This window comes from Paramormyrops kingsleyae, chromosome 15 (genome assembly GCF_048594095.1).
Source record: "Paramormyrops kingsleyae isolate MSU_618 chromosome 15, PKINGS_0.4, whole genome shotgun sequence".
Taxonomy (NCBI): Eukaryota; Metazoa; Chordata; class Actinopteri; order Osteoglossiformes; family Mormyridae; genus Paramormyrops; species Paramormyrops kingsleyae.
In genome coordinates, this window is record NC_132811.1 from 4,421,068 (window position 1) to 4,447,891 (window position 26,824).

At 46.1% G+C, this 26,824-nt stretch overlaps 1 protein-coding gene across 1 annotated transcript in view; it reads right to left on the reverse strand.

Annotated features, from left to right (window-relative positions):
* notch2 (notch receptor 2) overlaps positions 1-26,824 on the reverse strand; it is a 37,492-nt gene that overhangs the window by 9,485 nt on the left and 1,183 nt on the right. The window contains 17 exon segments of the mRNA XM_023843951.2: positions 52-253; positions 353-581; positions 665-817; positions 987-1,100; positions 1,192-1,337; positions 3,670-3,862; positions 4,002-4,112; positions 4,534-4,767; positions 4,859-4,972; positions 6,750-6,863; positions 6,955-7,140; positions 8,325-8,480; positions 8,640-8,873; positions 8,961-9,083; positions 9,299-9,640; positions 9,761-10,026; positions 20,529-20,610. Of these exon segments, the coding sequence (XP_023699719.2) occupies positions 52-253; positions 353-581; positions 665-817; positions 987-1,100; positions 1,192-1,337; positions 3,670-3,862; positions 4,002-4,112; positions 4,534-4,767; positions 4,859-4,972; positions 6,750-6,863; positions 6,955-7,140; positions 8,325-8,480; positions 8,640-8,873; positions 8,961-9,083; positions 9,299-9,640; positions 9,761-10,026; positions 20,529-20,610 (2,999 nt within the window).

Genomic DNA, 26,824 nt, shown 5'->3' on the forward strand with positions numbered 1-26,824 from the left:
AAGACCCTGACTGGCACTGGGTGGCACAGTGACACGGCAGACAGGCCCCACCTGGCAGTTGAGACCAGTGTACTCCAGTGGGCAGGAGCACTGGTAGGAGCCCAAGCCATCGGTGCAGGTGCCGCCATTCTTGCAGGGCTGGGAGTCACACTCGTTGATCTCATACTGGCAGAAGGCTCCGGTAAAACCAGGTCGGCAGCGGCATGAGAACTCGTTAATGCCGTCGATGCAGGTGCCATTGTTTAGGCAGGAGCTGCGAGCGAGAAACGCGACGGGTGAGGTGGCATGAGGTGCGCAGGCGAGCAGGGCATGGTGGGGCGAAGAGGCGGGGGGCACCGTGATTCCGCCATACCTTTCCGTGCACTCGGGGATGTTGTGCTCGCAGTGGATGCCGTCGAAACCGGGCAAGCACTCGCACGTGTAGCTATTGACATAGTCGCTGCAGCGGGCGCCGTTCTGGCACGGGTTGCTGCCGCATTCGTCCACCTCAATGTCGCAGCGCCAGCCATGGAAGCCCGGCCTGCAGCTGCATGAGTAGCTGCCCACGCCATCCAGGCAGGTGCCGCCGTTCAAGCAGGGATCTGCGGGGAGACGGGGCCAGAGTGAGGGGCGAGAGGACGGGAGCAGAGAGTGGGGGGCTGCGGGCGCAAGGTTCGGGACTCACTGGAGGAGCAGTCGTCAATGTTGATCTCACAGTTGCGTCCGCTGTAGCCCATCTGGCACTCGCAGGAGTAGCTGCCCTGGTGGTTGAGGCAGCGGCCGCGGTTCTGGCAGGGTTTGGTGCTGCACGAGTCCACCTTGTCCGCGCACTGCGGACCTGTGTGCAGAGCATACGCACTGTGATGACGCACAGGGATATCCCGCAGATTCACAGCCATTCGAACTGACACACCCACAAAACTGGCACCTCCTGAACCGATACCCTGCAGGGTGTGGGGCCCCGCCTTTCCCTCCCTGGGCCCTGCCTCCGCAATCGCACCCTTTACCTGTGTAGGGTGGGGAGCAGAGGCATTTGTAGCCGTTGACTCCATCCACACAGGTACCACGGTTCATGCAGGGGTTGGACTTGCACTCGTCTATGTTGACCTCACAGTTCTCACCTGGGGGAAAATTGAAGGCTCAGACACAGCCTATAATTACCAAGAGGAAGGGAGGGAGAACGGCGCCTGAAGGGGGCGCCCAGGAGCCTACCTGTGAAGCCACGCTTGCACTTGCAGGTATAGCCATTGAGCCGGTCGGTACAGGTGGCTCCGTGTTGGCAGGGGTTGGACTGGCACTCGTTGATGTCCAGCTCGCAGTGCTGACCCTCCCAACCAGGATCGCACTCGCACCGGTATCTGGGGGGGGGGCAAGGGGGCTCATCAGCCACACAGCAGAGCCACTGAGGCATAGGGCTGGGCAATATGACCTCAAATCAATATCACCATTAATTGAACATTTTACCTCGATTACGATTAATGAACAATTATTTTGTTTTTTTGTTTGTTTGTCTGCCCTCGTATTTCATTGATAAAGTGTGCACAGTAAATATGTTCAGATATTAAAGCTGGGATATTTTTCTAATGAAAGACTACATTTTGTCTTTATCATTTAAAAATAATTGAAGGAAACATAGATAAACCATTTATGGTTATTCACTGAACTTTTCGAACAACCGAAATCAAAGCACAAATCGCTTGAAATGAAAAAGGTCAAATTTTAGTCTTTAATGTAAAAAGCAAGTTCCCAAAAAAAGTAGAAAATAGTTTCCATTTCTTGCAAACAAAATAAACCGTTTATACTCTAGTGATCACGTCTGTCTTGGTTTATTCACTATAAACAGATGATCACTATAAGCGGATGATCATTATAGCCAATTTTTTTTCTTCTTTATGTCTCAGGCAGATTTCCATCTAATTGACATTTGTATATTTATTACATGAAAATAAGGTGATAAAACGGACATTATCACTATTTCGTGAATTTTACTAACTCTTTCTAAATACAGTACAGCTGTTTCAAACGCTTTTCAAATTACAGTACTGCACAAATTAATTTACTGAACTGAATTCAAATTCACTATAATACAGTACAATACTGTACATAAAATATAACATTGTAGTTTCATTGCTGCATCTTGGTGGCTCACTTTTGGCAGTTTATGATAAACTTTGATGAGTCTATATTCATAATTGAGAGAAAATTACTTTTTTTTTTTCCACGTCATGTTTTCTGCGCACGTAGCATTAGCCTCAGGTAGCTAGCCAGAAGCAGATGGGTTACGGCAAGGTAAAGTAGGCAAGAAAAAAAAAATGCCGTAATTTTAATATTTTCCATATGTTATGTATAGAAAGACCCTAAATGGACACTAAGTGGACTGCATGATTACAACAGCACAATCCCGCTTTAACGGACTTTAAGGCATCTGGCAAAACATTCCATTATATCCAATGTCCGTTATATCCAGAGTTGCTGTATGCCCAGAACACAACTACAGGACACCATTTACTCATGCCACACCCCAGCAGACACACTTATGATATAGAATTATAGATTATTATATTGTTCATGTAGTAATCCAGCTTTACCTGACAGTTGGAAGTATATATGGCCTATAAGTGGTTATACATGTACGGTACAGTAGTAACCTTGACCTCATTGCTTACTGCATCCCTCCAGCTGCGAGCGTCACCTGGCAACGCACAGCGTGCCTGGTGATGGACAGCCACACAGACCAATCAGTGTTGCCTGCTGTTAAGCCATGCCTATTTATAGAGTGTGACTATTAATAATCCCGACTATATATCTGCGCTGGATATCAGCGGCACGCCACGCGCCTTGTAGGCGGAGCCTGCATGTCCGTTATAGCCGAACAAAACTACAGCCAAAAGCGGCCCTGGGGACCAAATTGTTTGTCCGTTATAAGCAAAATTCTGTTATATGCAAATCCACTACATCCGATGCTTTTACTGCATGTTCGTAAAGGCGCACGGCCTGGACCAGCGGACTTCATCTGTTATAGACGATATTCCGTTATAAGTGAGTCCACTATAACATGATTATACTGTATAAGCGAATTATTTAAACAGTATTTGTACAGGAATGATTCTGTCCCAAGCTTTTTTGATCCATATTAGCGGTTTCCACTGCAATTTAGATATTGCCGATGCTGAAAAATGATTGGTGGTATTACTTTTGGTAGCTGAAGCTGTTTTTTTTGCAGTGTTTACATCTGACATCTTCTTGTGTCGTCTTCACTAAAGCCACAATGAGTCCAAACGACGGACGCGGCATTTTCCTTTGGAATAAGCTGCTCGAGTTGCTTAGTCTGCTCGGTGTTTCAGTTTGCTTCCATGTTGCTGACTGGACGGGGCAGTGTCACGTGACACGTGGCGGTATGTTTTTAAGGGGACAGTACATGAACACACACTGACTGGGGGGGAAGTATTAAACGTTTTTTTTTTAAGTATTAACAGAATTTAAAAAAAAACAAAAAAAAAAAAACAAAGTAACTGACATGGGCAAGATTACGTCAAGTACAGGTTCTGAATGTTGGTTTTGATTCATTTTCGATTAATTGCCCAACCCTACTCTTGCGTTCAGCCCTTCATGGTACAGTGGTGTCACACGCTGCCACGAGAGACGCATGCACACACCGCAGGGTTAGTGGACCAGAGAGCGGCACCCTACCCGTCTTGTAGCTCCACACACTCGCCGTGGTCACAGGGCTGGGGGGAGCAGCGGTCGGCCCCGGAGTGGCAAACGGGCCCGTGGGTCCCCGCGGGGCAAAGGCAGTGGAAGCCGTTTGGCCGATCTTCACATGTGCCCCCGTTCAGGCAGGGGTTAGAGTCGCACTCGTTTATCTCCACGTCACACTTCTCCCCTAAGGGAATGAGATAGTGCCAGGAAGTCAGTGTGCCCCATAGAGGCCTGCCAAGCATCAGTATAATATGTATGAATTTACAGTGTTCGTAAACATGGGTGCAGTGACTAAGTGTGGCCAGATGGGGGAGCCTGAGTACCTGTGTATCCTGGATTGCACACACACTTGTATTCGTTGATGCCGTCCTGGCACTCGCCGTACTCACACGGGTCGTTGGCGCAGTCGTCGAAATTGATCTCACAGTTCACACCTGGTGATGCAGATGGGAGAGATGGGCCTGCTTAGATCTGCCACAGGAAACAGGCACAGCATGAGCTGCTGGCACTACCTCAACCTTCCACTTGGTGGCAGCACTATCCGGGGGGCGGGGGGGGGGAAGTTACGATTCAGACTAGGTGGCGGCGTGTGACTCATGGGGACTGACTGCACTGGCCCGAACCTGACTGATGAGTTCTGGCTCTCACTAGTCAGCAGGCCAAGCCAGGTCAGGTCAGGTAAGGTCAGGTTACCAAGCATAAAGCCTCAGTCCACTACTGTCAAGAAGGGTGAGAAAACTTGCCAGACCAAGAAACAGACTTATAGTCTGTTCAAACGTGTTGCCTGTACTCAGATACACACTCAGAGTTATTCTGCTACAGATCCAGGCCGGCTCCCTCATCTGCCTCACTCACCAGTGGTCCCAGCCAGGCAGTTGCACTGGTACTTGTTGACCAGGTCGATGCAGCGGCCCCGGTTCTGGCACGGGTTGCTCAGGCACTCCTTCACTTGCATGTGGCAGATGAGGCCGGTGTATCCCGGGCTGCAGTCGCAGTAGAAGGTGGCGATGCCGTCACGACACTCGCCATGGTGGCAGGGCTTGGGGTTGCAGTCGTCTATGTTCTCCTCGCACAGCGGGCCCGTAAAACCTGCCAGGTGGGATGGGAGAGGGGTCAAGGGTCAGGCCTGGCATGGCCGCACACAAGCTCGGACAAAGGCGGCAGCTCTTGGCGCCGGTACCTTCCGCGCATTCGCACTCATATCCGTTGGGCCGGTCGATGCACTTGGCGCCGTTGTGGCAGGGTGTGCTGGCACACTCGTCATTGTCTACCTGGCACATGTCTCCGCTGAAACCTAAGGAGAGAAGGGCAGGTTGGGCGAGAAAACACCGAGCGGGGTGGACCTAAACGGCACTGCAGCACCTTCAGAAGGTTTTCACACAGGTACACTGAGCATGTATTAGAAAAGACATCTTATCCACGGGCTAATAGTATCACAAGATTTACGTGAATGCGACCGCCAAACGAAAATTAATTGCTTTGACTAATACTATAGACTAATAGAAAAAGCAAACAAAAACAGGTGAAAGTCAAGGTTCTTAGTGGGGTCAACCAGAGTCATTGTTAAAACATTTCCTATTACTTACAGATATGCATATTGTTCTGTGTAATCAAAATTGACCCAAGTGTTCATTTTTCCACTGTTATTGAACAGTTGTAAAGGCAACAGAGAAGTTGCTTAATCGCCAAGCCAGAGCCCTTTGTTTGTCTTCCAGATACAAAAGATTTTCTGTGATATTTATTTCCGCAGTAGATCAGGATATCTGGCACCAGGCGGGGTCACAGTGGGTGCTCCTGCATCTCCAGTTAGGTGGCGGAAGGTTGGGGATTTCCCTGCGTGTGGTGTTCCTATCCATGGTAAAACGTTGCTCTCCCCCACGAGGGGGTCATTTCCATCTCCGCTATTCAATTGCATCCCCCCCCCAACCCCAGCAACAATAGTCATTTCCGGATGTGTAGAGAATCTAAATATGGAAAGGAGTTGGGGAAAGACCGACACCAAATTGCTATTTACATTTAAATGTGCACTGTCTTTGGATTCTAAACATTATCCTCACATTCGCTGTCGCTCTTTCACACCAGCAGCCCCCTCAGACTGAAAACTGCCATTAAACCGAACTCAAACACTTAGCCATTTGCTATGAACTTAAGGTAGCTCTTCTGATCAAGCATGACGGGCAGATCAACCGAGAGACACCTGTGCCTCAGCCATCCTTCATCTGAGATTCCAGCCATCCAGAAATGAGAGGCTTGGCGGCGTCAGTCATTTATTTATCCAATTTTTTCCCCCCCACATATAAAGAGTTTTAAATGTTACTGAGCAAGTCCTTTTTGTTCTCGCACACATTTTTTGATAACAACGGTAGGTGTGTGGCTCAGTGGCTTAAGCTTGTAATCGGAAACTCGCTGGTTCGATTCCCACCCATGGCAGAATATTCACGTGCGTTGGGGACTCCAGTGACACCAGAAAAATGGCCTGACCATGTGCTCGGATATGCTCTCTATGTGCGCATGTGTGTGTGTGTGTGTGTGTGTGTGTGTGAGAGAGCAAGAGAGCAAGCTGGGATATGTGAAAAGAAGCGTTTCAATATGGTTGCAAAAACGGTAAATTCAGCAAAGCTGCTGGAAGATCAGTGATGCTTCTGCCCAAAGTGCATCAGACACACTGGATACAAAGAGGGCTTCTCTGCGCTTTCTGTCTGTGTCCCTGGCCTCTCACATCAGTCTACCCTGATACGGAGAACCAGGCTCCATGCTGACATTCGGGATCCAATCCGCTTTCACCATCCTCTGCCAGTATTCTAATGACGCTCTGGGCGTCACAGCTACGGCACAACAATTGGTGAGAGATATTCAGAGCAGACCAAAGGAACAGAGCGCTGCTAACCGGAGCCGTCCGGAGATAAGAAGACAGATTACTCTGACAGCAGTGAGATAACATGGCACGTACATACATCATTTACTAATAAAGTGTGCCTGTTTACTCAGGCTGCAAGCAGATAAAGTCAGTGCCACATTTTAAGGGATTCGAGGCTCCTAAGAGCACCAGAGACACGTGGAAGCAGGCAGACCTGCAGGGCAGTGGCAGACGAAGCGGTTGACTTGGTCCAGGCAAATGCCGTTGTTCAGGCAAGGGAAGCTGGCACACTCATTGATGTCAGTCTCGCAGTGCACTCCTTCGAACCCTGGGCACAGAAGACGGGTCGGAAAGAGGTGGTCAGCCGGCGGACGGGGTGGGAGGCGGCAGACAGAGAACACACGGTGCCAAAAGGCTACCTGGCATGCAGATGCAAGTGTAGTCGCCGATTTGGTCCAGGCAGGTGGCGTCGTTGCGGCAGGGACTGGAGGCACACTCGTTGATGTCCTGCTCGCAGCGCGGCCCCGTGTAACCCGGCGCGCAGTTACACATGAAGGAGCCCTCAGTGTTGGCGCACTGCCCGCCATGCTCACAGGGGTTCGAGCCTGAGGGGAGGAGCAGAGCTGAAGGTGAACGCCAAGGAAGGAGCGAGGAGGGGGCAGGAGCAAGTCGACGTGACAGCCGAAGGATACGGGGCAAGAACAGAACAGCATCAAGAAGACGATGAAGGTGCGGAGAAGGGTTAAGCCATGGAGCACTTAGCCGCTATGCTAACCAGCGGAAAACTGGAGTTAGCTATATTTATCAGTGTGGGCACAGGAGATCAATATCATCACTTACAGTGTTTTTTTCCCCCAACTGCTAAGAAAGATTCTGCAATACTGAGGTCACTTTCTCAGAACTCTTCACAAACTTGCCATAACAACAGTTTGTGGGCTAAACTGAATAATTTCTCATTGCTTTCATAAGAAATGTATTCAGTGACTAAATTCAGGGATTCCGTTCTCACTCAGAATCCACCACCATCAAAGCTTTTTCTCGGGCCATTTTTCACATGCTTACATACTGTTATTAAAACTGTTAAAAATACATTCAAAACTGAATGACTTCAATTTGCTACATTATTATCAACGTCACTCAACAGCATACATTATATATGCAGTGTATTTTGTTTATGTAGTATTTCCTGAAATATTACTTTTTTGTGTTTTTTTTTTTAATTGCTAATGAATATTTTGTAATTACACCACAGTAAGAAATAAAGGCCATTGAAATATACTGCAACATGGTTTGCTCATTCCTGGACATTTTATAGAGTGAAGAAGTGTTCTGGTTTGCAATACAGCTTTCGTTAAAAAAACTAAATCAGAATTACTTTACAGATGATCCTTTACTGATGATCCATATTATGTTATATGTAACGCTATCGGTTGTTAGTGTTCTGTAAGGCATTCTTTTGTGTGTGATACAGTGTTCTTCTAGAAGGATATTAAGTGCTACTGTTTTGGTGGCTGTAATGCATTTTGGAGGCGAGATTAACTGTTTGCCCAAGACCGTGTGAAGTTTTGAGAATGTAACTTCAGTATTACAAAATGTATCTTGGCAAGTGAAAAACACTGCAATAGTCTCAACCACGAAACAGTAACAAAATAAAGTGCAGTAATGAAGCCATTATGCTCTTGCATTTCCTGCGAGGGCCAGCAGTCCCGCCCCTGCTGTTTGCAACCTTCTTGTGGCGCGCTGCTACCCAGAGTACTTTGGGGCATGTCTAGCGCAGGCTGGCTCTTACCCATGATGCACTCGTTGACGTCGTCTCTGCAGGTGCTGCCCACGTAACCAGGAGGGCAGTTGCAGTTGAATTTGCCGTTGATTGGGTTGGTGTCGCACTGCGCCCCCTCTCGGCACGGGTTACTGATGCAGGCGTCGTCCACGTGGCAGAGCAAGCCTGTCACAAGGTCATACAGGGGTCACCGGGGGTCAGAAGCCATGAGATAGTCGCTCCGTTGCAATAACACACTGCAGCAGCAGGCAGCCCGAGTCATGCTACATGCGATGCTGCGGCCATGTTCAGCCCAGTCTGAGGGCAAACCCCGCATCCACTCACCTGTCTTCCCGTAGGGGCAGATGCATATGAAGGAAGCGACACGGTCGATGCAGGTGGAGCCGTTGGTGCAGGCGGCTGTGGCACAGTCGTCGATGTTCTCGGCGCAGTCGAGGCCGCTCCAGCCGTTCACGCACACGCAGCTGTAGCCCCCCTGCACGTTGCTGCACGTGCCACCATTCTGGCAGGCGTTGGGCTGCAGCCGGCACTCGTCCACGTCCTCGGTGCAGAACTGGCCTGCAGGGGGCGGTGAGCAGGAGGGCATTGGCATCGGCGTCGGACCCGGGTGCGAGGCCCGTGCCGCGAGGCCCGTGGCGCACTCACCTGTCCATTCGGGTGGACACTGGCAGTTGTAAGTGTTGACGCCGTCCATGCAGGTGCCCCCGTTCTGGCAGCGGTGCTCAGGACAGTCGTCGATGTTAATCTCGCAGTTGGTCCCGTTGAAGCCTAAGTAGGGAGAGCCACATGAGAGTGAGAACCTAAACACGCTCACAGACGGCCGTTTACTATAAACACAGACTTATTTCCCCTGCTCCTGCTTTGGAAACACGATCGAGCGTCATAAGACACAACATTTAAAATCAACAGAGTGATACAGGCAGGGTCACATTTCAGCTTCCTGCCTGGTGCAGTGGGGGGTTCGACACGGGTCCGACACTAACCTGGCAGGCAGTGGCACCAGTAGCTGGTGTCCGACGTCTGCCGGCAGGTGCCCCCGTTGACACAAGGCGACGGTGAGCAGGGCACATATGGTGTCTCGCAATGGCGGCCAGTGTAACCCACGGGGCACGTGCAGTGGTATGAGCCCGGCGTGTTCATGCACTCCCCGCGGTTGGAGCATAGGCCCGGGGTAAGAGCACACTCATTGGTGTCGTTCAGACAGCGACGACCTTGATACCCCTTGGGGCAATTGCAAGTGTACTTGCCCCCATTCCCGGGGCTACAGACGCCCCCATTGGCACAGGGGCTGGAGACACAGCTGTCCTCGCGGGTGCATCGGGGGCCTGGGAGAGACGGACACAGTGACATATTTTAAAGACAGAGTCAGAAGAAGCATGTGGTCCGAAAGCTGCAAGCGAATGTGAGGCTGTTGGAGCCCGGAGAGGCTGTTGGGAGCGGCTGACCTGTCCATCCAGGAGCACAGCGACATTCATGCTTGTCCAGGGAGAGCAGGGCGCACACACCACTGTTGGCACAGGGGTTCTTGGGGTAGCAGGCAGAGTTCTGGGGAGTCTGGCAAGTTTGACCAGTAAAGCCCAGGGGGCAGGTGCAGGAGGGGCTGGCAGGCACCCCGGACAAGTTGGCAATGCAGCTGCCCCCATTGAGGCAGTAACCAGGGTGACAGGGGTCCTTCTGATGACAGTACTCCCCAATGAAGCCTGACGTACATCTGCACAAAACAGCAGCAGGGTTTCACCGTATGCAGGAACAGCGAGTCAGCGCAGAATCAGACTCCATGTCACATTACTTCATAACACCTCAGTAGTACAACAAGAACAGCTGGACAGGTTTGTTGCGCAATGTCGGAAACAGTGTCAGCGTATTACAATTACGCCCTTTTGAGGAGGGAGTGAGAGATTAGTCATACTCGTTTTATTTGAGAATCCTGAAGCGAGTTGTGAAAAACGAGAGGAAAGTTCATGAGAAGAGTGGCATGGAGTCAAATACAGGCCAAATACATGAACCCACTTGCTCACATACACACACATATATGTACACAGAAGCATAAACAAGGATAACAAGGATAAACAATGTGTGCATGTGTATAGAGCTGTACAGGATGTGGCAAGACCACACAAGGTCACAAAACCCCCTGGCTTGCTGAAGGCAAGAGACAATGTGATTTATGTAGCTGCATTACAAGACCCACATCACATCATTGCTGAAGGACAGAGGGAGAGAAAGAGAACGAGAGAGAGAGAGAGAGAGAGAGCGCCTGTCATCGGTGACTGTCGGGTGTATTAGCACGCGGCGCTGCCTGTGTGGCCAGACGTCTGCCTTTCACCACTCTCACTCGGGTCAGACAATACTATGACAAACACAAGCGCTACGCCCAGATCCTGCCCACAGGCTGCGTCCCGCGGTCCCAGAGCAGCGCGCGTCTGCGCAGGGTGCTGTGCAGAGGTGCCGACGCCGGCCGGCCCGCCCGCAGCCTGCATTTCGCAGCTCCCGTGGGGGGGCTTGGGTTACCCACAGGGGGCTTGCTGCTGAATGGCGAGCGAGAGCGCTCACACTTCCTGCCGCGCCTACGCTGCACGTGTGCTTGGCCTGCACTCCGCCCGAGGGCAGAGCAGACATCACGAAGCAGGCTGCATGTTTCACATTCGGTGCCCCCTCCTCTCTCCATGCGCTACCGTCCCCAGGGCCTGTGTCACTGACCATGGTTCCTCGTCACGAGCAGAACGCAACATATCCTGCGCCATCGCCACACCAGACTGAACACCCCCAATGTACTAGTTGGGGGGGGATGCATGCCTGGCAAATCAATGCACATTTTGGTTTGGCAAACCTAAGAGTGAAACCTTAAAAAACCTACCAGAATGCCCATTTACTAATGCTACACACAACTGTTAATGTTGTCAGGCTGCTGTACTGTTCACGCTACGTGACTTGTCTTGTAGTCGGGACTCTTGAAATCATTGTGGTTTACAAACTGCATGTTTTGTCGATCTCCATGAACTGCCGGCGGTAGTAAAATCAGGGCTAAAATCATGTACTATGAACTTAGAACAAGGTGTCCAGTGCAGTGCAGATGAGAATGAAAACAGAGTGCATCTGGAGGTCAATGAGATAAACTTCCACATATGATGCTTAATAGAGAAAAAGGAGGCGTTACGGGTGAATGAGGTTGGCTTCTGACATTTAAAGGCATGATACATAATAAGAATTATATAACCAAAAATCAAGTATCAAGTACCTGCACCAGTCAAAAGTGACTCACGGTTTGTCTGAGCATTTCGTTTTATCTTGAATGGAAGAAAGTAGACTTTGTATAACGGTGTGAGCAAGAGGCAATATCTGGAAACTTTCAGGACTGGTCCAAACCCATTCAAGAAGGTTTCCACCCGGAACCCAGGCCCTGCCACCCTGTTAAAGATGCCAAAATCGTTGAACATAACTGTTATAGCTGTTTTACAGTGACCCATAGCTGGTGGCCTTGCAATCGAAATATAGCTTAAAAATTAACACTATTTTAGAAGAACTAATTTATAAACTATGGTGACATGGAGATTTACCAACTAGAAAAGATGCTGTCGGAATGAAAACAATGTACAGTCCCGTCTCCCCGCTCCCCCCATGAAAACCCTACTCCTCCCACACCCCCACCCTCTACAATTTCCAGAATTACTAGAAGGATCAAACGAAAATGTGAAACCCAAAGCAATGTGTTTTTGCCCGAATGCTACGGGTTCTACTCCTGACATGCAAGCACACCTATTTATTTATGGTACCTTCCACTTACATGCCAATTTGCAAAATCACTAACTTTAATTCTCTGTCTCTGTTACTCTTTCATTTGCACTCTGACCAATATTTCCCACGACACAACAGTAAGAATCATGACAGAAAACTAAAATCGAGCACACTATGACAAAGTTGTTATATTAGTATTTTAATGTTGGAAATAAACTTTATTATACTAGATTTAATAATAAATAATAAATTTATATATTATTAAATAGATATATTTAGTATGTTAGACTAGTTACATGCATACAAATGTCAAAGAAGCTGACAAAAAATGACAATGACTCATTTCCTGGAGTGCCCTGTACCCACCTCTTCGCTGTTGTATTGCTACTCTTCCCACGCCTCCCTAACCCTAACCCTAGCCACCCTACACTAGGCTTGGGCGGCATCTAATTTTTCAAACCATCATTTCACTCTCCAGATCTGCACCGGTTTTTTCATGTGCCGACTAAAACTAGGGCTAAATTGCACAATTAAATTCCCCCAAGGTTCAGTGAACGAAAATACTGAAGTATAATAATAGTATAATAGTAATAATATAATACCACTAGTAGTACTCATACCTACCCTACTCTTCCCACCTCTCCAAAAAATTGCTATTAAAAGCCCAAAATAAATTTTGCTACTGGACTGGACCAGCTGCTGGACTGCTACTGACAAAATTTGCTAAGAAATTTAGAATATTCAAAACATAATATTACACCCCACAGTTTGAAAACCACTAACCAGTACAGTGTTCCTGGGAAGTCTGAAAGACATTCACAAACTACTGTATTCACAAGAGCAGCCTCCCTTTCTGCCCTCTGCTGCCACCAAGCAGCGCTGCTTCAGTGTGCTGGCGGTTTAGGTCTGACTGCCGACCTCACCTGTGAGTAAACCTCATCTGAGGGTAAGGAAATTATGTGTATGTCATACATGGAATTGTGGACTTTGCATTCTGATGTAAATTTTTTCACCAAGACTAAAGACTTACCACTGCCTATGATGTTGAATAAAAGCATTTTCTATCTTATAACATTAAATTGACTGCAGAGTAATTTGAGTCTCCAAATTTGCAGATGTCCTCCTTAGTGTTTTCTTTAGTTTAACACTATATTCATAAAAGCTGCACTAACACAAGCCTTAAACATAAACCCATTTTAACGTACATCTCCTCTTCTGTGCTCATTTACACCATTTCCTTACCTTCAAAGGAGATTTTCCTCACAGGTGAAGTCTGCAGTCAGACCCTTTTGGCAATTTGTCTCCAGTTAATCAGGTGTAGATTTTCATACATATAATGTTTTTATGAAAGCGTATTAAAGTCCATTAAAGATTAAACAGAGCAAAAAGAACAAATAGAGTTATCCTGTTCACAAGGTCAAGTATTTTCTGCAGTTACCCTTCCCTTTGCTATCACTAAGCAGCGCTGCTTCAATTTTGGTGCAATTTGTCTAAAAATTTTAACAGATCCAAACCTTCACCCATACAATGCATCTGCTAAGTTTGGAAAACACCCTACACACTAATGGAATCAAGTGTCCGAAACTAATTTCATTACGCGGTGCTACTTCAGTTTTGGGGCGATGTGTCTCAATATGTAAAAAAATTCCAGGTGGTCATCCAGATAATGCGTCTGCAAAGTTTGAAAAAGATCCATCAAATACTTTTTGAGTTATTGCATCAATGATGTCTACAGTACACCAGTCCCATAACCATATGTATTCCCCATTCAGGGGAATTAAAATAATAGGGTGCTAAACTTCACATATTTAATACTACTCTGAGGACCACATCTTTGGCCGAAAAACAGTCAATGACTCTGTTCTTTCTAACCTGACTGTTAACAGAAAGCCATAGCAGGCTGCTCGGAAGACCTTCACCCTAATTTGGTTAATCTGGGATTTTTCCATTTCAGCCCCTGCAGGGCATGGGCAATGTGCTTGTTATTAGGCTTACCAGCCTTTCTCATACAAAAGGACAAACCTACCCAATTTAGAAAAGGAAAAACTTCACTCAAAGTGAGTTATTGCCCAACTAATTCCAAAAGCAATAGAGTGTGGGGCTCTCTAGAGCACAAATGCTCTTATTGCCTGTGCATTCTGGGTACTGCCATTTGAGCCTTTTCATCAGCCAGCTGTGACCTGAAACTCCCATACAGACAATTATAATGAGCAATGTGCTTTGTGTTCTGCTGGGGAGGGAGGACACAGGGACAGCCTCATGTTGGCAGCCACCAGCAACAGGCACCTCCAGCGGGCACCAGGCCCCTTCACAGGTTGGCAGCTGGTTTGACTGGCATGGGAGGAGCGCGATCTCTCAGCATCTGAGGCAGGCAGCCAGCCATATCTAAAACGGAACTGGAAACTCTTGCTAGAAAAGTAAACAAACACACAAAAAGGAGGGGGGGGGGGGAAACCTGTCCCAGAATTTCACAAGTCTAGAGCGAACAGCACGTCAAACGGCGTCTGCTGCAATCTCGCAGTGCAGAAAAAGCAGGACTGCCGTAACATGCTTTTCCAAAAGGCGCCCGGGGGCAGGGTGTGGCCCCACCGCATGAAAAACCCGCTGCACTGAACAGTACAATTCGTGCTGCTGTTCAAACGCAACCCCCTCTTCAGCACAATTATAACGCGCACAGAGCCAGGCCTCTTCTCCCCCACATTCATCTACAGTCTCTTTCATTCTCCTTGTGGGTTTCTCCCCGTTTGCCGCCCTCCGAAGTGTCAGGTTTCTACATCTGGATCACATTTGTCCCCCCCCTCCCCAATTCCCTAAACCCGCTTTGAGCTCCTCCCCTCTTCGGGCACGCCGATCACTGACCTCTCCCTGTCCTGACAAGGAGGATGAGGGGTGGGGGCTCTTTACTGGTTCACATTGCTGCCACCAGCTACCCAGAGTGCCAACCCACACGCGCAGATTTGCTCCTCGAGTCCAGTCTCGGCACTCTGATCCAATCTGAGAGCACCTCACTGAAGCCATAGTCATATTTCAAAAGCTGGTGGGGGCTTAACGGGGTGGGATGTGGTTTTTTTTCCTTCTTTTTCCCTGAGCTGCTCTAACGTGAGAAACTGCAGCACAACTCGGGCTCCACCGTAAATAACCACAAACAGGCACTGCGGACGCCCGCATGCAGACTCCCATGCGCTGCGTAAATCATCGCGAATCAGAGGCCTCCCACTGGCTTTTCAGCTTCCCTGCCATCTTCCAAATGCTGCCAACATCACCCCCCCCCCCCCCCCCCACTTTCTCCGCCTCCCACACCGCGCTTTAAAACGTCATTCGGCTATTCTTAGCGAAGCTCCTCAGCTTTGTTTCCACCATTTTCGGAGGGAAAAAGCCAGCAGAAAGTACTAATAGGAAAAAAGGAGAGGGTGGATGGAAGAAAGAAGGGAACGAGGGGAGGGGCTAGACGGCAAGAGATAGCTGAGGTAGGGTGGCTCTCAATGTCACTGTGAAAAGTGAGGTAAAAGCTCACTTTTAAACAATTTCATGTAAAAAGCTACCTTGGGTGGCCATGTCAGGTCATCCTCTGGCCCTCTCTCATATATACATGACTATAATATTACATTCTGAGCCACACTGTACCTTTAATCAAGCTGTCATTATACTCAAGAATGAGTCTGATCAAAGGACATTGCATTTCTTATGGTGAAAAACCACTTCATCTCACACATGACATCACATTGACTCGGCCATTAGCACCATAAGCCTGTGGAGCTCAGCACCAATTCAGCGCTGGGCGCTGTGGGTTTAGAGGCTGGTCACTACATTCCTCGCTTTCCTGTGAGGCTTCCGCTGAGAGTGGCGTGCGTGTGCTTGAGCGTGTGCGTGCTCGCCCGCCCGCCAGTGCTCCTGCAAGGCGCGGGGCCATTGTGTTTGTGCTGAGAAGCCGCATGGGGCGTGTGACTGCGTGCGCCTGTAAATGGAAGGATCCTGCCATTATGGTTAACCTGCACCTCCACCCTCTTCCAAGGTGCTCCCCCTGTGACCTGCGTTGCCGCAACAGTCCTGTAGGGGGCACAGCTCTCACGCCCAGCGTACCAGGAAGAAAAAAACACAATCACAGCTCCATCTCCTCTTCAACACGCCTGCTTTTTGTGACTTTCTAATTGGATGGTGGGTTTTTTGAGTGCCAGCTGCGCGATTCCTCTCCCCCAGCAGAGGGCGTCGCCCCGGCGACGCTCCCACACTCGCCCTGCTCTTAAGGGTTCTGGCTGGGAGCCACACCACGGCACCTCCTGCCTCGGGAGCGTAACTGAACGGGCGGAAGGGCGACGGCCAGCAGGACCGTCGAAGCAGAAAGCTGACCTGTGTTGTTTTAATGCGCAGCAGGAGAGAGAGAGAGGGAGCATCAGAATGATGAGATCATAAGGGGGCAAGCTCAAAGAGAAACGGGGGGGGGGGGGAATCAAGGAGAGAAAGAGGAGCTGTTGGAGGCCAAATGAACAGGGCCCAGAGCACTCTCCCACACTGCCTTCAGGATGACAGACGTGCGACGAGGGAGGCGCCTTCCTCTTCACCCCCCCGGCTGCAATCCACGTCTCTCATCACTGCTTAGCGTGTTAAGAAACTTGGGTCTCATGTTACAGCCGCTTCGCTGTTAAAAGACGTCTTCCATTCCTTACTCCCTTTGTCTCCCCCTGAATCTGCCCCGGGACAAATTCTACCTTTTAGATCAAACAAACAGCACGCCACCACCACCCCCCCCTCCTCGAGCAGAGAGAAAGAGAGACAGGGGAGAGAGACAGGACAGTTCGCTGTGGACCGGAGCACTGCACTCAAAGGGATCTTCTCCACTCAAAAAGTCATGCCTGGCAAGTGCAGGCAGCAGATCTCTGTTTGACCAGTTCAGGACTTCTTGTAGAGAGGGCATGATCCTCAGAGACAGACTGGCCATTTCCCACTTTAACCTATGCACTGGGGACGCTGAAACGTCTTGAACTATTAAGTGTGTCAATAGAACCTGCGTGAAGACACACTTGAGACACTCGCAAAGATGGACACACTGCAGACAGCTACTTAATAAGACTCGATGACACGGATGCTCTCACACACCCCTCCCTGGGACGTGCGGTTTCACCGGTCTGACAACTTAACACACCCCCCCACTTTGACAGTGTTCCAGATAAGCTTTGTTTAGAATTACTCTCAGTGGAAAAGAATCATCCAAATTCACCTAGGCAATGGTGGCACTACACTAACATTAGGGTCTTATCTGTAAAACACAATGCTATGGTGCCTTTTCCAAAGTTTCCCTTTTAAAAAAAACAAACAAAAAACGTTTCTTTAATCTGTAACTCGTCGGCCCCTATTCAGCCTTGCACTAAATAAAAGGAGTTACTCAACAGCATTAGCACCACACAGCTTGTCAACACAATAACACGCCGTCATTATTAACTCAGTGACTCTGAGGAATGTTAACAAAATAAGAGCAGAAGTCTGCAAGATAATGGCTTGGTCTTGGGAGATTCCACTGTTTATTTTTCACTGCGCGCCTTTAGTATGCTGAGCCTCATTGAAGCATCTGACAATGCCTACTTTCAGAAGCCACTACTCAAGAAGCTATGTGCTGAGACACAGACTGGCCTGGCTGACTCCCACAAATTCAGCACTTACTATAAACCACCAAAGTGCTTCTCAAAAAAACAAGAAAGCAAATGCTTAAGGAAAACCACTGATGAGAAGATATTTTAGAAACCGACATCTATTTTAAAAATGCATCAGTTCTGCTACCCCTTAGGGGACAAATGCAGAACTGAAAATCTGCTGATCAGACAGTGAACTAAAACTGCGTCCAAACCTCTGCTCCTTCACCTCCTCCCGTCACTCCTAAGAACTTCCAGCTCTTTTGTCCCTCCTTTTCCTAATTGCACCACCTGCCTTTTCATTCCCCCCACGGTTCCCCGGAGGGACAAAAAGCAGTCAGTCACCAGCTCTCGATCCTGTAATAGTCCGGATCTCACCAGCCAAGATTTGGAACATTATTTTAATTAATTCCTCTTCAGAAGTCACACTACTTTCCAGGAGCCTACATTTCAAAACACAGTGCAAGAGAATTTCCCTCACACTGTTATGGGCAATGCACCCTGGAATTAAAAAGAGCCAGAAACACTGTACTGTATCAGTTAAAAAAAAAAACTGCTTGTCATTCATATTCACTTGGTATGAATAATAACGCGTGTTAAGTTAAAATCTGACATATTTGCCCTTTCAAAATTGTGCTAGATATAAAATATTATGCCAAAGTTTTTGTTTTAAAATGGATGAATTATCTGTTAAAAAGAAAAAAAAAAAGTTAATGGATTTTGCAAAGATACCATAACTTGAAATAATGCTCGGCTCCCCAGCACTGCAAATGAATGTGCCTTTCCCTTGACCCCGTTCCACTTTACTTTTTTAAGATGTTGTTTGCTTGGTTTGCAAGGGTCAGGTGGGTTTAAATTTATAGCTTTTCGGTTATAAAATCTGAAACCTGAGCAGCATCCATTTGTCTGCAGACTTTCTTTCCCTGTGATCTTCCCATGTGTGTTTCTGCTAGCGTGAAAAGTAAACTGAGCGCATACGCAGATCAAAAACTACAAACCACAAAACAAATCTTTAAAACACATCACAGCACAAATGCAGAGAGCCACTTGCTGAGCATGTAAAAAGATGTCTGGCATGTTGGACTCACACTAAGTTGTTTCTGTCCAAATATTACATACTGGTCATCACAATCAGCCATTTGTTTTTGACACCTTAAATCTTATCACCATTACCTTTATCTGGATTACTAAATATTTTTTTTTGGAACCGTTATCTAGCACAAAGCATGCAATGCAAAAGGCAACCAAATTGCAAACTGCCTGCGACAGATTTTATTATGAACAGTCCCGTCTCTGGGGAGGGGCGAAGCCCAAAGGCAATCCAACTTATTTGGGGCCCCAGCTAAGGAGAACAAACCATGTAATGGGAATCACTGCGCCTGCTATTGCTCGGTCACTGCAATACAGATGCAGCTATAATTAAGAATAATAACTCACTGGCCGGTGACAGTCTGCAGTGTGACCTTTCTGGACTTTCTTGCCTAGCTAGTGCTAAACGGTAGCACGGCTATGCAGTTAAGCTAGCCCAGGCTAAGATCACACGTTCAAGATTTAGACTGAGTGTACTTCCAGTGTATATTTAGTAGGCGCATAACGGTACACAAAACTCACGGTTTGGAAGAAACCTCGGTTTTAGGTTCAAAGTTCCGCGCAACATCAGTACAGCAAGAAAAGCTGAATTTGCTTTGAAATGATTTATTATTAAAACTGCAAACAGAATTAGGGACTGTTGCAATTCAAAGGCAATATGTCTGTTGACATATGAATAACAAAACTTAAGAGATGCTTGTTTACGCATAGTAAATATAACTACGTAAAATAAACGCACAAAAATATATCATATCAATCATAATGTACTAAATATGTTCCCTACTACGGTTCCATATCTGTAGAAACATCCCTATAGTCATAAAAAAAACATTTTAGCCCAGTCACAATATCCCAGAAAAAAAACATCTTTACCGTAAATGCCACAGGCTGACTAATTTGCTTGTTACTCTGCTCGTACACACAGCTGAATGATATCGTCTCAAATGATTTGACACGTTGGATGCGTTTTCAGCAACATATCCAAATTCAGTATAATGACAGATGGTCTTGGTCTTACCCATTCTCTCTCCAGTGCTTGTGTACTTTATTGGGAAACTACAATGTTCCCAAATCACCGATTACGACTGACTGTAACCAGCATTAGTGGAACATCTACTTGTGAATTTAGGTTTCGCCCATGTCAATAAACGTATTCAATGGTTTCGGTGTGTATACTTAATCAAAAATGATGTATTGAACTGTATGTGACTGCTACGTGTACCACTGCAGCGCTAATATTTAACCAAAATATTAGATGAAATGAGATGTATACTACAAATGAAAAAAAAGAATACAGTTATTTAACAACTACTTATTTAACATATCATTATCTAGGCAAATCTTAAGAGTGCAGGCGGGGCCCCTGAGAGTGCAGGCGGGGCCCCTGAGAGTGCAGGCGGGGCCCCTGAGAGTGCAGGGTCTGAGGCAGCCGCAATGGTTGTACCACCTTAAAGATTATGAAAGGTACATGACACCGTTCATTCAAATAAAAAAAAACAAAATTCTTATTACTTCACAAAAACTTCCATTGATTTCTAAGCATTTTTTAAACACAGTCACATCTTTCTCACAGAATATGTTGATAGCTCAGGGAGACAGGAAGCAGAAAGCTGCCACTATAACACAGTGACCACAATGCAACACAGACAGACAAACACAGCTCTAATCTAGGAAATGACAAGACAGACATTCACATCCTGTCACAGTGCTGCTTTTCTAAGAGGGAGATCAGCAAAATCCTCACACACAAACAATAAATGCTCACCTGCAGTATCCTGTGCCATTGCTAAAGACGATGCAGGTTGCGTTGTTCACACAGGGCCTGGTGGAATCTAAACACTGTAGAGCTGTGAAACAAAAGGGTAACAACCTTTATTAAAAAGGCAGGTGACTGATTATCAATATTCCCATTCAACAAGTTTACATAAACCCCTTTTGAGCCAAAATATTCATGAATTTCACATCACAGTATCTGAAGTAGAGATGCACTTATCCGACCTATAAGACAGACTGGCTATTGGCCATACGTGGCTGATCCACGACCAATACTTACGTGTTTAGATTTTGGCAGTCTTTAAAAAGCTCCTATTTCGTGTTAAACCTATTTTTAAAATCAAGTCGGATGACAGCTCTTTCCTGTTTTAGATGTTTTTTGCGGCATTCAAGCTAAATGCTAATGTTGCCACTCAGTCCTTTTGCCACTCAGTGGATGTGAGCGCAGTGGTTTGGGCTGTTTCACGCAGTCGCTACAGCTTGTGATACACGAAGGGAGAAACACTGCCGGGCATTTTAAGCATTTGCCACCTGCGTAACCTCGCTTGGAAGATATTAATAAAGAACTGCAAATGCCTCAAAAACGCTTAAAACAAGATCTACAAACATGGTGGAACAGTATGTTACGTGTCTCTCTAGTAGCCTAACATACATTTTTTCCCATCTGTATTTGCCAGTTTAAAAATAACAAAGTATAACCATATATTATATTAAAATATTACAGTAAAAAGAGCTCTTGTATCAGAATCTGCATCGGTATTGGGAGCTGTGTATTGGAATCGGATCAGAGCTGAAAAAAATGTGGGTCGGCCCATCCCTAATCTGAAGCATCTTAGATCCCGCTTACAGCAGATACAGGAAAATGGGATGTTTTGTTCCACTTTTATATAGTGCATTTGAACATTGCTTCTACACATTTAGGCTGGGTATCTCAGCCAGGCTCACAAAATTTCTCAGAGTTACTTATCTGTTTCATATTAGCAGTCATGCTGTGCTGACACTTTATGTAAGCTAAGGTCTAACTATCGCAATAGATAATTTGCCAAGTTACATTCAATGCTGTTGCAAAACATTTTGGCGTAACAGTTAAAATAACACTGCAACACATGGGTCTTTTGGCCAAATTTTTGACATCTGGCATAAATATTTACCATTCTCTGCACCAAATTTGCCAGATTATCTAAATATAATCCATCCTCTGTAATGCAAGACAAGCTAAAGTTGAGAAAAATCCAGTAACTAATTAACACTGCTGTTTGGATTATCTTTGTTAGTAGAGATTATCTGCTCATTATGAAAGAGCTGTTTATTACACAAGGTATTAAAACTTAAAGCAGCAAAAAATACATTTAAAAAATCAAGACTGATTCACTGATTTCACAGCACCAAACAACAGTTAATTGCCCAAGTTCATACAACACACAAGGATAAAAGTACCTAATCCACTATCTATGGCAATCTTTGTATTGCAGCTATTTGTCTGAGAACCACTGCTGCAAAGGTACATAGTGAGAAACACTTTAAAAACATAGGCTCCTTTGAGCAAACATCTTCATAAACACGCATCTAAACTTTGTATGAACTGTGAATCCTGATACCAATTTTATGCACTTGTGATATCTAATTGGTTAGATCACACATTTCGTGTGTGCAGTGTGCAGTCAATCAATATATGAACTAGAAGGATAAAAGGACCTTGGAAAGATCTACACATCAGAAAGGCCGTGACCTCTTGCCTACCCTTTACCATCTGAAACCAAAGGCAGTAAAAGTGAAACCATAGAACAGACATGACAGTCCCTCTCATGAACACTCCCCGATGCAGAACAGCCAGCTTTTGGTGGTGGGTATGCAGTCACACCATTTTAAGCAATAATCTTTTTTCTAGGTACATGGGGTCTTTTTGCAGTACAGGTTGTGGTTCAGGATTTTGCTATGCAAAAACATTTAGATGTGAAAGATATATACACAGATAACGCAAAGATAATCATATGTGAAAATGATTAATGAGTTAAGAACCAAATCAAAAATGCGTTACTCAATCTCATTCTTGAAAGTGATTCTGGACAGCCAGACGACGGCTGTTCTTTGAGGGAGCATGACAGTAAGTCAGGTGACTTTGCTACAGCTATGATACATGCATGATACACTGCACAGCACAGGAAGTGCCAGTTATGTTCAGCTTACTTCCTCAAGCGCTGCTGTACTACGGAGGCTTGGGTTTTCCACTCTGTGACCTACACACACACACACACACACACACACCACATGCTAATGCCACTAAAATGTATTTTTAAATTTTGAAAGTATTAATTTACTTAGTTATGTGTGAAGATTCATGCCAAAACAAATGCTGGTCTTTATTTTCCTGAGCTTAGCATTTTTTTTTAACGTCGAAAAATTTGACAGTGCGCATAACTGTGAAACCATTAAAACCTAACACTACATCAGCTGGTTTACGGTTTTCATGAACAGAGATGAATGAGGGAAGAAAGGGGAAGAAAAGCCCTCTTTTCAGTGGTCTGACAAGGCCCACAGACTCACACACAGTCATTCTTCCACAAAGAATTTTCCACACAACATGCCCAGCACACTGACATTAATTAACCAATTTACATTCAAAACCCCTCAAAAGCTATGACTTGTTACAGCCTAATTGAGACAATGAAGGTCACCGCTCTTTCCTAGAGAGCAAAACTATCTCCAGAACAGACTGACTTGTTACTTACACTCAATTACATTATTAGCCAAAAAACAGATTGTGAAGAAAAATAGATCCTTTAGTCTCACGCTTACTGTTCACATTATAATCAAACCTCACTTAATTTCCATTCTTCACACAAGTTTTGAGAATTTTATCATCCGTTACAAAGAAACAAGCTGGTTGTAATGCAATAGGATCAGTAATGCTTTCTGATCAGCGTCTGGTAAGGTATTTAAGTGAGAGAAGGGGAAAAACAGACGGAAGGTTAAAAAAAAAAAAAAAAAAAAGGACAGCAATTGTTCAGTGCACTAAATCAAATCCAGCACTCCCCTCCTCCTTCACATTGCCCTTTCATTCCAGGTGCTTCCTTCTCTTTTCCTAGTTGCATTAAGTCTGTGTGATAGCCAAATGAGAGAAGGAATGGAGAGTGAGAGAACAGAGAGAGGGAGGGTGAAGAGGAAAAAAAGCTGGACAAATCATATTTCTCGTCTGGCACGGGGACAGCCCCTGACGGCTGCCGATGGGAGTGTGAAGCCGGCGAGGCGTCAACGCAACACAGAGATAGAAAATGCTCAGGGCATGATATGGAACCTCAGCTGGCGGAGGCCCACTCACCACCGAGGGAACTGACCATGACAGCGCCATCCAGATGTGAGGAATTGTGTGTGCCAGCGCAGCGATGGTGAACGCCTGAGGGTGTGTCCCATATGTGGTGTGCACTACTGAGTGGGTGCCAAGCAGGGCTGATACGTACCCTTTTCAAAGAAAGATTAAATAAGAGAGCTAGACTGAAAGGGTGCAAAAAAAAGGACGGGAAATTAGAAGGCATCCGGGGGAAAAAAAAAATCAAAAAGCCAGAGGGAGCCTCACAGAACTGGAGACAGTCCATAATGAACTGGACAGGAAGTTGTTCATACGCACTCAGGAAGCAACTCAGTTTCCTAGAATTGCTTCATTCCCAGCTGTTCAGTGCTGTGTATTGCTCAGCTAAATGGCTGCTTTAAGGACACGAGCAGACTCTTCTGTTTAATTGACGTACATGAACAGCAATGCAAACTTTTACATGAAATTTTATGAAATTCAGAAACCCAGCAACCCTATCTAACCAGTTCCCTGGAGAAATAAGGAACCCCAGCCCAGCTTTTTTTTTGGGGGGGGGGTGGGGTGGGGGGTGGGGGGATCATAGGATTATTCCACTTCTACTATAACAGGAATGCTAAACATCTTAATTCTCTGTTAATGCTCTAAACTGGCCTACAGCAGAGACAATATGAAAGTGGCTGCAATCTATAAACCTCCAGCTATTGTAATGCATCTCTTATGCACGTTCTCTTTCACTGTTCCACCTCTTTCCTATTCTTTCTCTTCCTTTCCAAAGTTGCTCGTTCAGTCCCTCTGAATCCAGCAATTCAGCGGTGAATACGTGTTAACCATTGCTCAGATGACCGATCAATCAATTCAACCTCACAATATTTAATCAGACAAGGGAAATCTCAGTCTGAGAAAAAGGCTGCTATGAAACAACATGCATCAGGGAGCGCAAGCAATCCAACACCACAAACCAGGGATCTCAAAAGGTCAGGGGAAAAAGAATTCTGTTTTTTATTTCATTTGTATCCAGTGCAACCAGAAAAAATGCACAGGCATATAACAGTCATTTTATATGTTAATACTGCCAGGTCACATTCAGCTGACACAATATTAAAAACTGTTTTATTCACATTCAGAAATTATATAATTGTCTTAACGGTCATTCAAACCAACCTAACTATTATGTACATCTTTCCCCACAAATTCTTGTTCATTAATCTCATTGGCTAACCAGTTTGGTTAGTCTGCACAAAGCTTCCATCAAATTTACAGCACAGTAGTAATTTCGATGCAGCTTGCTAATGAAGACTCCTGTTGAGCAATACTGTGTTACCTCGAGGGGATTAAGTCATAATAGATTCGGATATTTTAATAATACAACTACAATAGTAAGGTGGATCACGAAACGCGAGACAGTCTGCTGGGATAATGACTACGGTTTCCTAAAATCCAGTTAAGAACTTTATCAGTCCCCAGTGTGTAGGATATTGGTTTTTGAGCAGCGATGTAATCATCTCTTACACGGGATTGTGCAAGCTGTAATAAAAATGGATTTGATTCCAGACTGGACCACAGCATTACCAGCCGCAGAGTGTCCAATAATGTGGTCGTTTGGAAGGAAGTTCTGTGTGCGCGTCTCCTTGCGCACCAACATGCCATTTCTTAGGCGGGAGGCAGCAAAACAATACGATATTGTCAATGTATGTGAAACTATATTTGTACGGGTTCGTTCGAACACCGAACCCACCAGTGCCAGTGGGACGGGACAATGTTCAGCAATGCAAGGTTGTAGGCGGGGCAATAAAAAAAGCTATTGTATCTCCCAGCCAGTTCCTTGGCTTGTCGGGGATAAATCATATTTCACACCACGCAATGTGCTGGAGGAACGGCGCCCTGGAAGCGTGAGCGCCTGTGCCGAGTAAATAGACGGATCCAGCGTCCCACGCAAGACTGTCAGAGCCTCTGTCTTGTAACGAAAAACGTAGTAACGTAGTAACGAAGACAAAGTTTGATTCAGAGGAGCCACAAGTTCATTGCTTTTACAATATAATGAGCCGTCTCCCGCGAAGTGCGTTAATGCAGCCTTCTGGATGAGTGAGAGAGGGAGCGCGTAAGTGGGTGTAATGTTAAAAAAACAGCAGCATTCCAGCACCTTCTCCTTCTGCCTACAGCAGTTTTGTCTTCCCTCCCTTCGTTACACGGCTCTGCATCGGAAAGCGCTTTTTAATGCGCCAAAGGTGTAGAGCGGAGCGCAACACCCACCTCCTGCATTTTTTTCCCTCTACATTTTACTCTCGGTTGTTGAAAATACGCCCTCACGTTAATATATCAAAAAAAAAACTGTTCAACACGTGATATTTTGACTCGGTTCCCCTCTTCTTACTCAGACAGGTACGGGCACAGAAGTGGGTTTTTGGAAATGGAAAAAATCCCATCGCTATTCATTTAAACACACGAATTTATTAGGAAAGACTAGGGAATTCCAGAAAACTTTTAGCAGTCGTTGTCCGCTAAAGCGAAAATGATCAAAAAGTAAGGGAATAGGCGTGAATATAACCTATGCTACCCGGCAGCCCTTCTCTGTGCAAAGCGAGTGCTGGAAAGGCAATACAAAGTAATACTTTGTATAGGAATTTAAAGTGGGCTCCGCAGGATCCATTTTGAAGTCCGGACTCTGGAAACATCTGGGCTGCGGTGCGACTCGCTCCTGCTGCCGGAGACCAAGTCGTCGATCTCAAAACAGCTACCCGCGTTACCTTATTCACTTCGCTCACTTAAAGCACGAATTCTCCCAGAACCGAAAAAGCACCGCATATTTCCTCCTAATTATTCGATTACTGACATTGAGCCCCATTTTCCAACCGCTGTATACACCCTCCCTGGCAAGTTAGCTACCTAGAAAATCATGCGTACTGTTCAATTCCACAACGAAATGTTCCTTATAGCCTCTCCATATACATTTCTTTATTTAAAACACATTCCTCAGCTACACA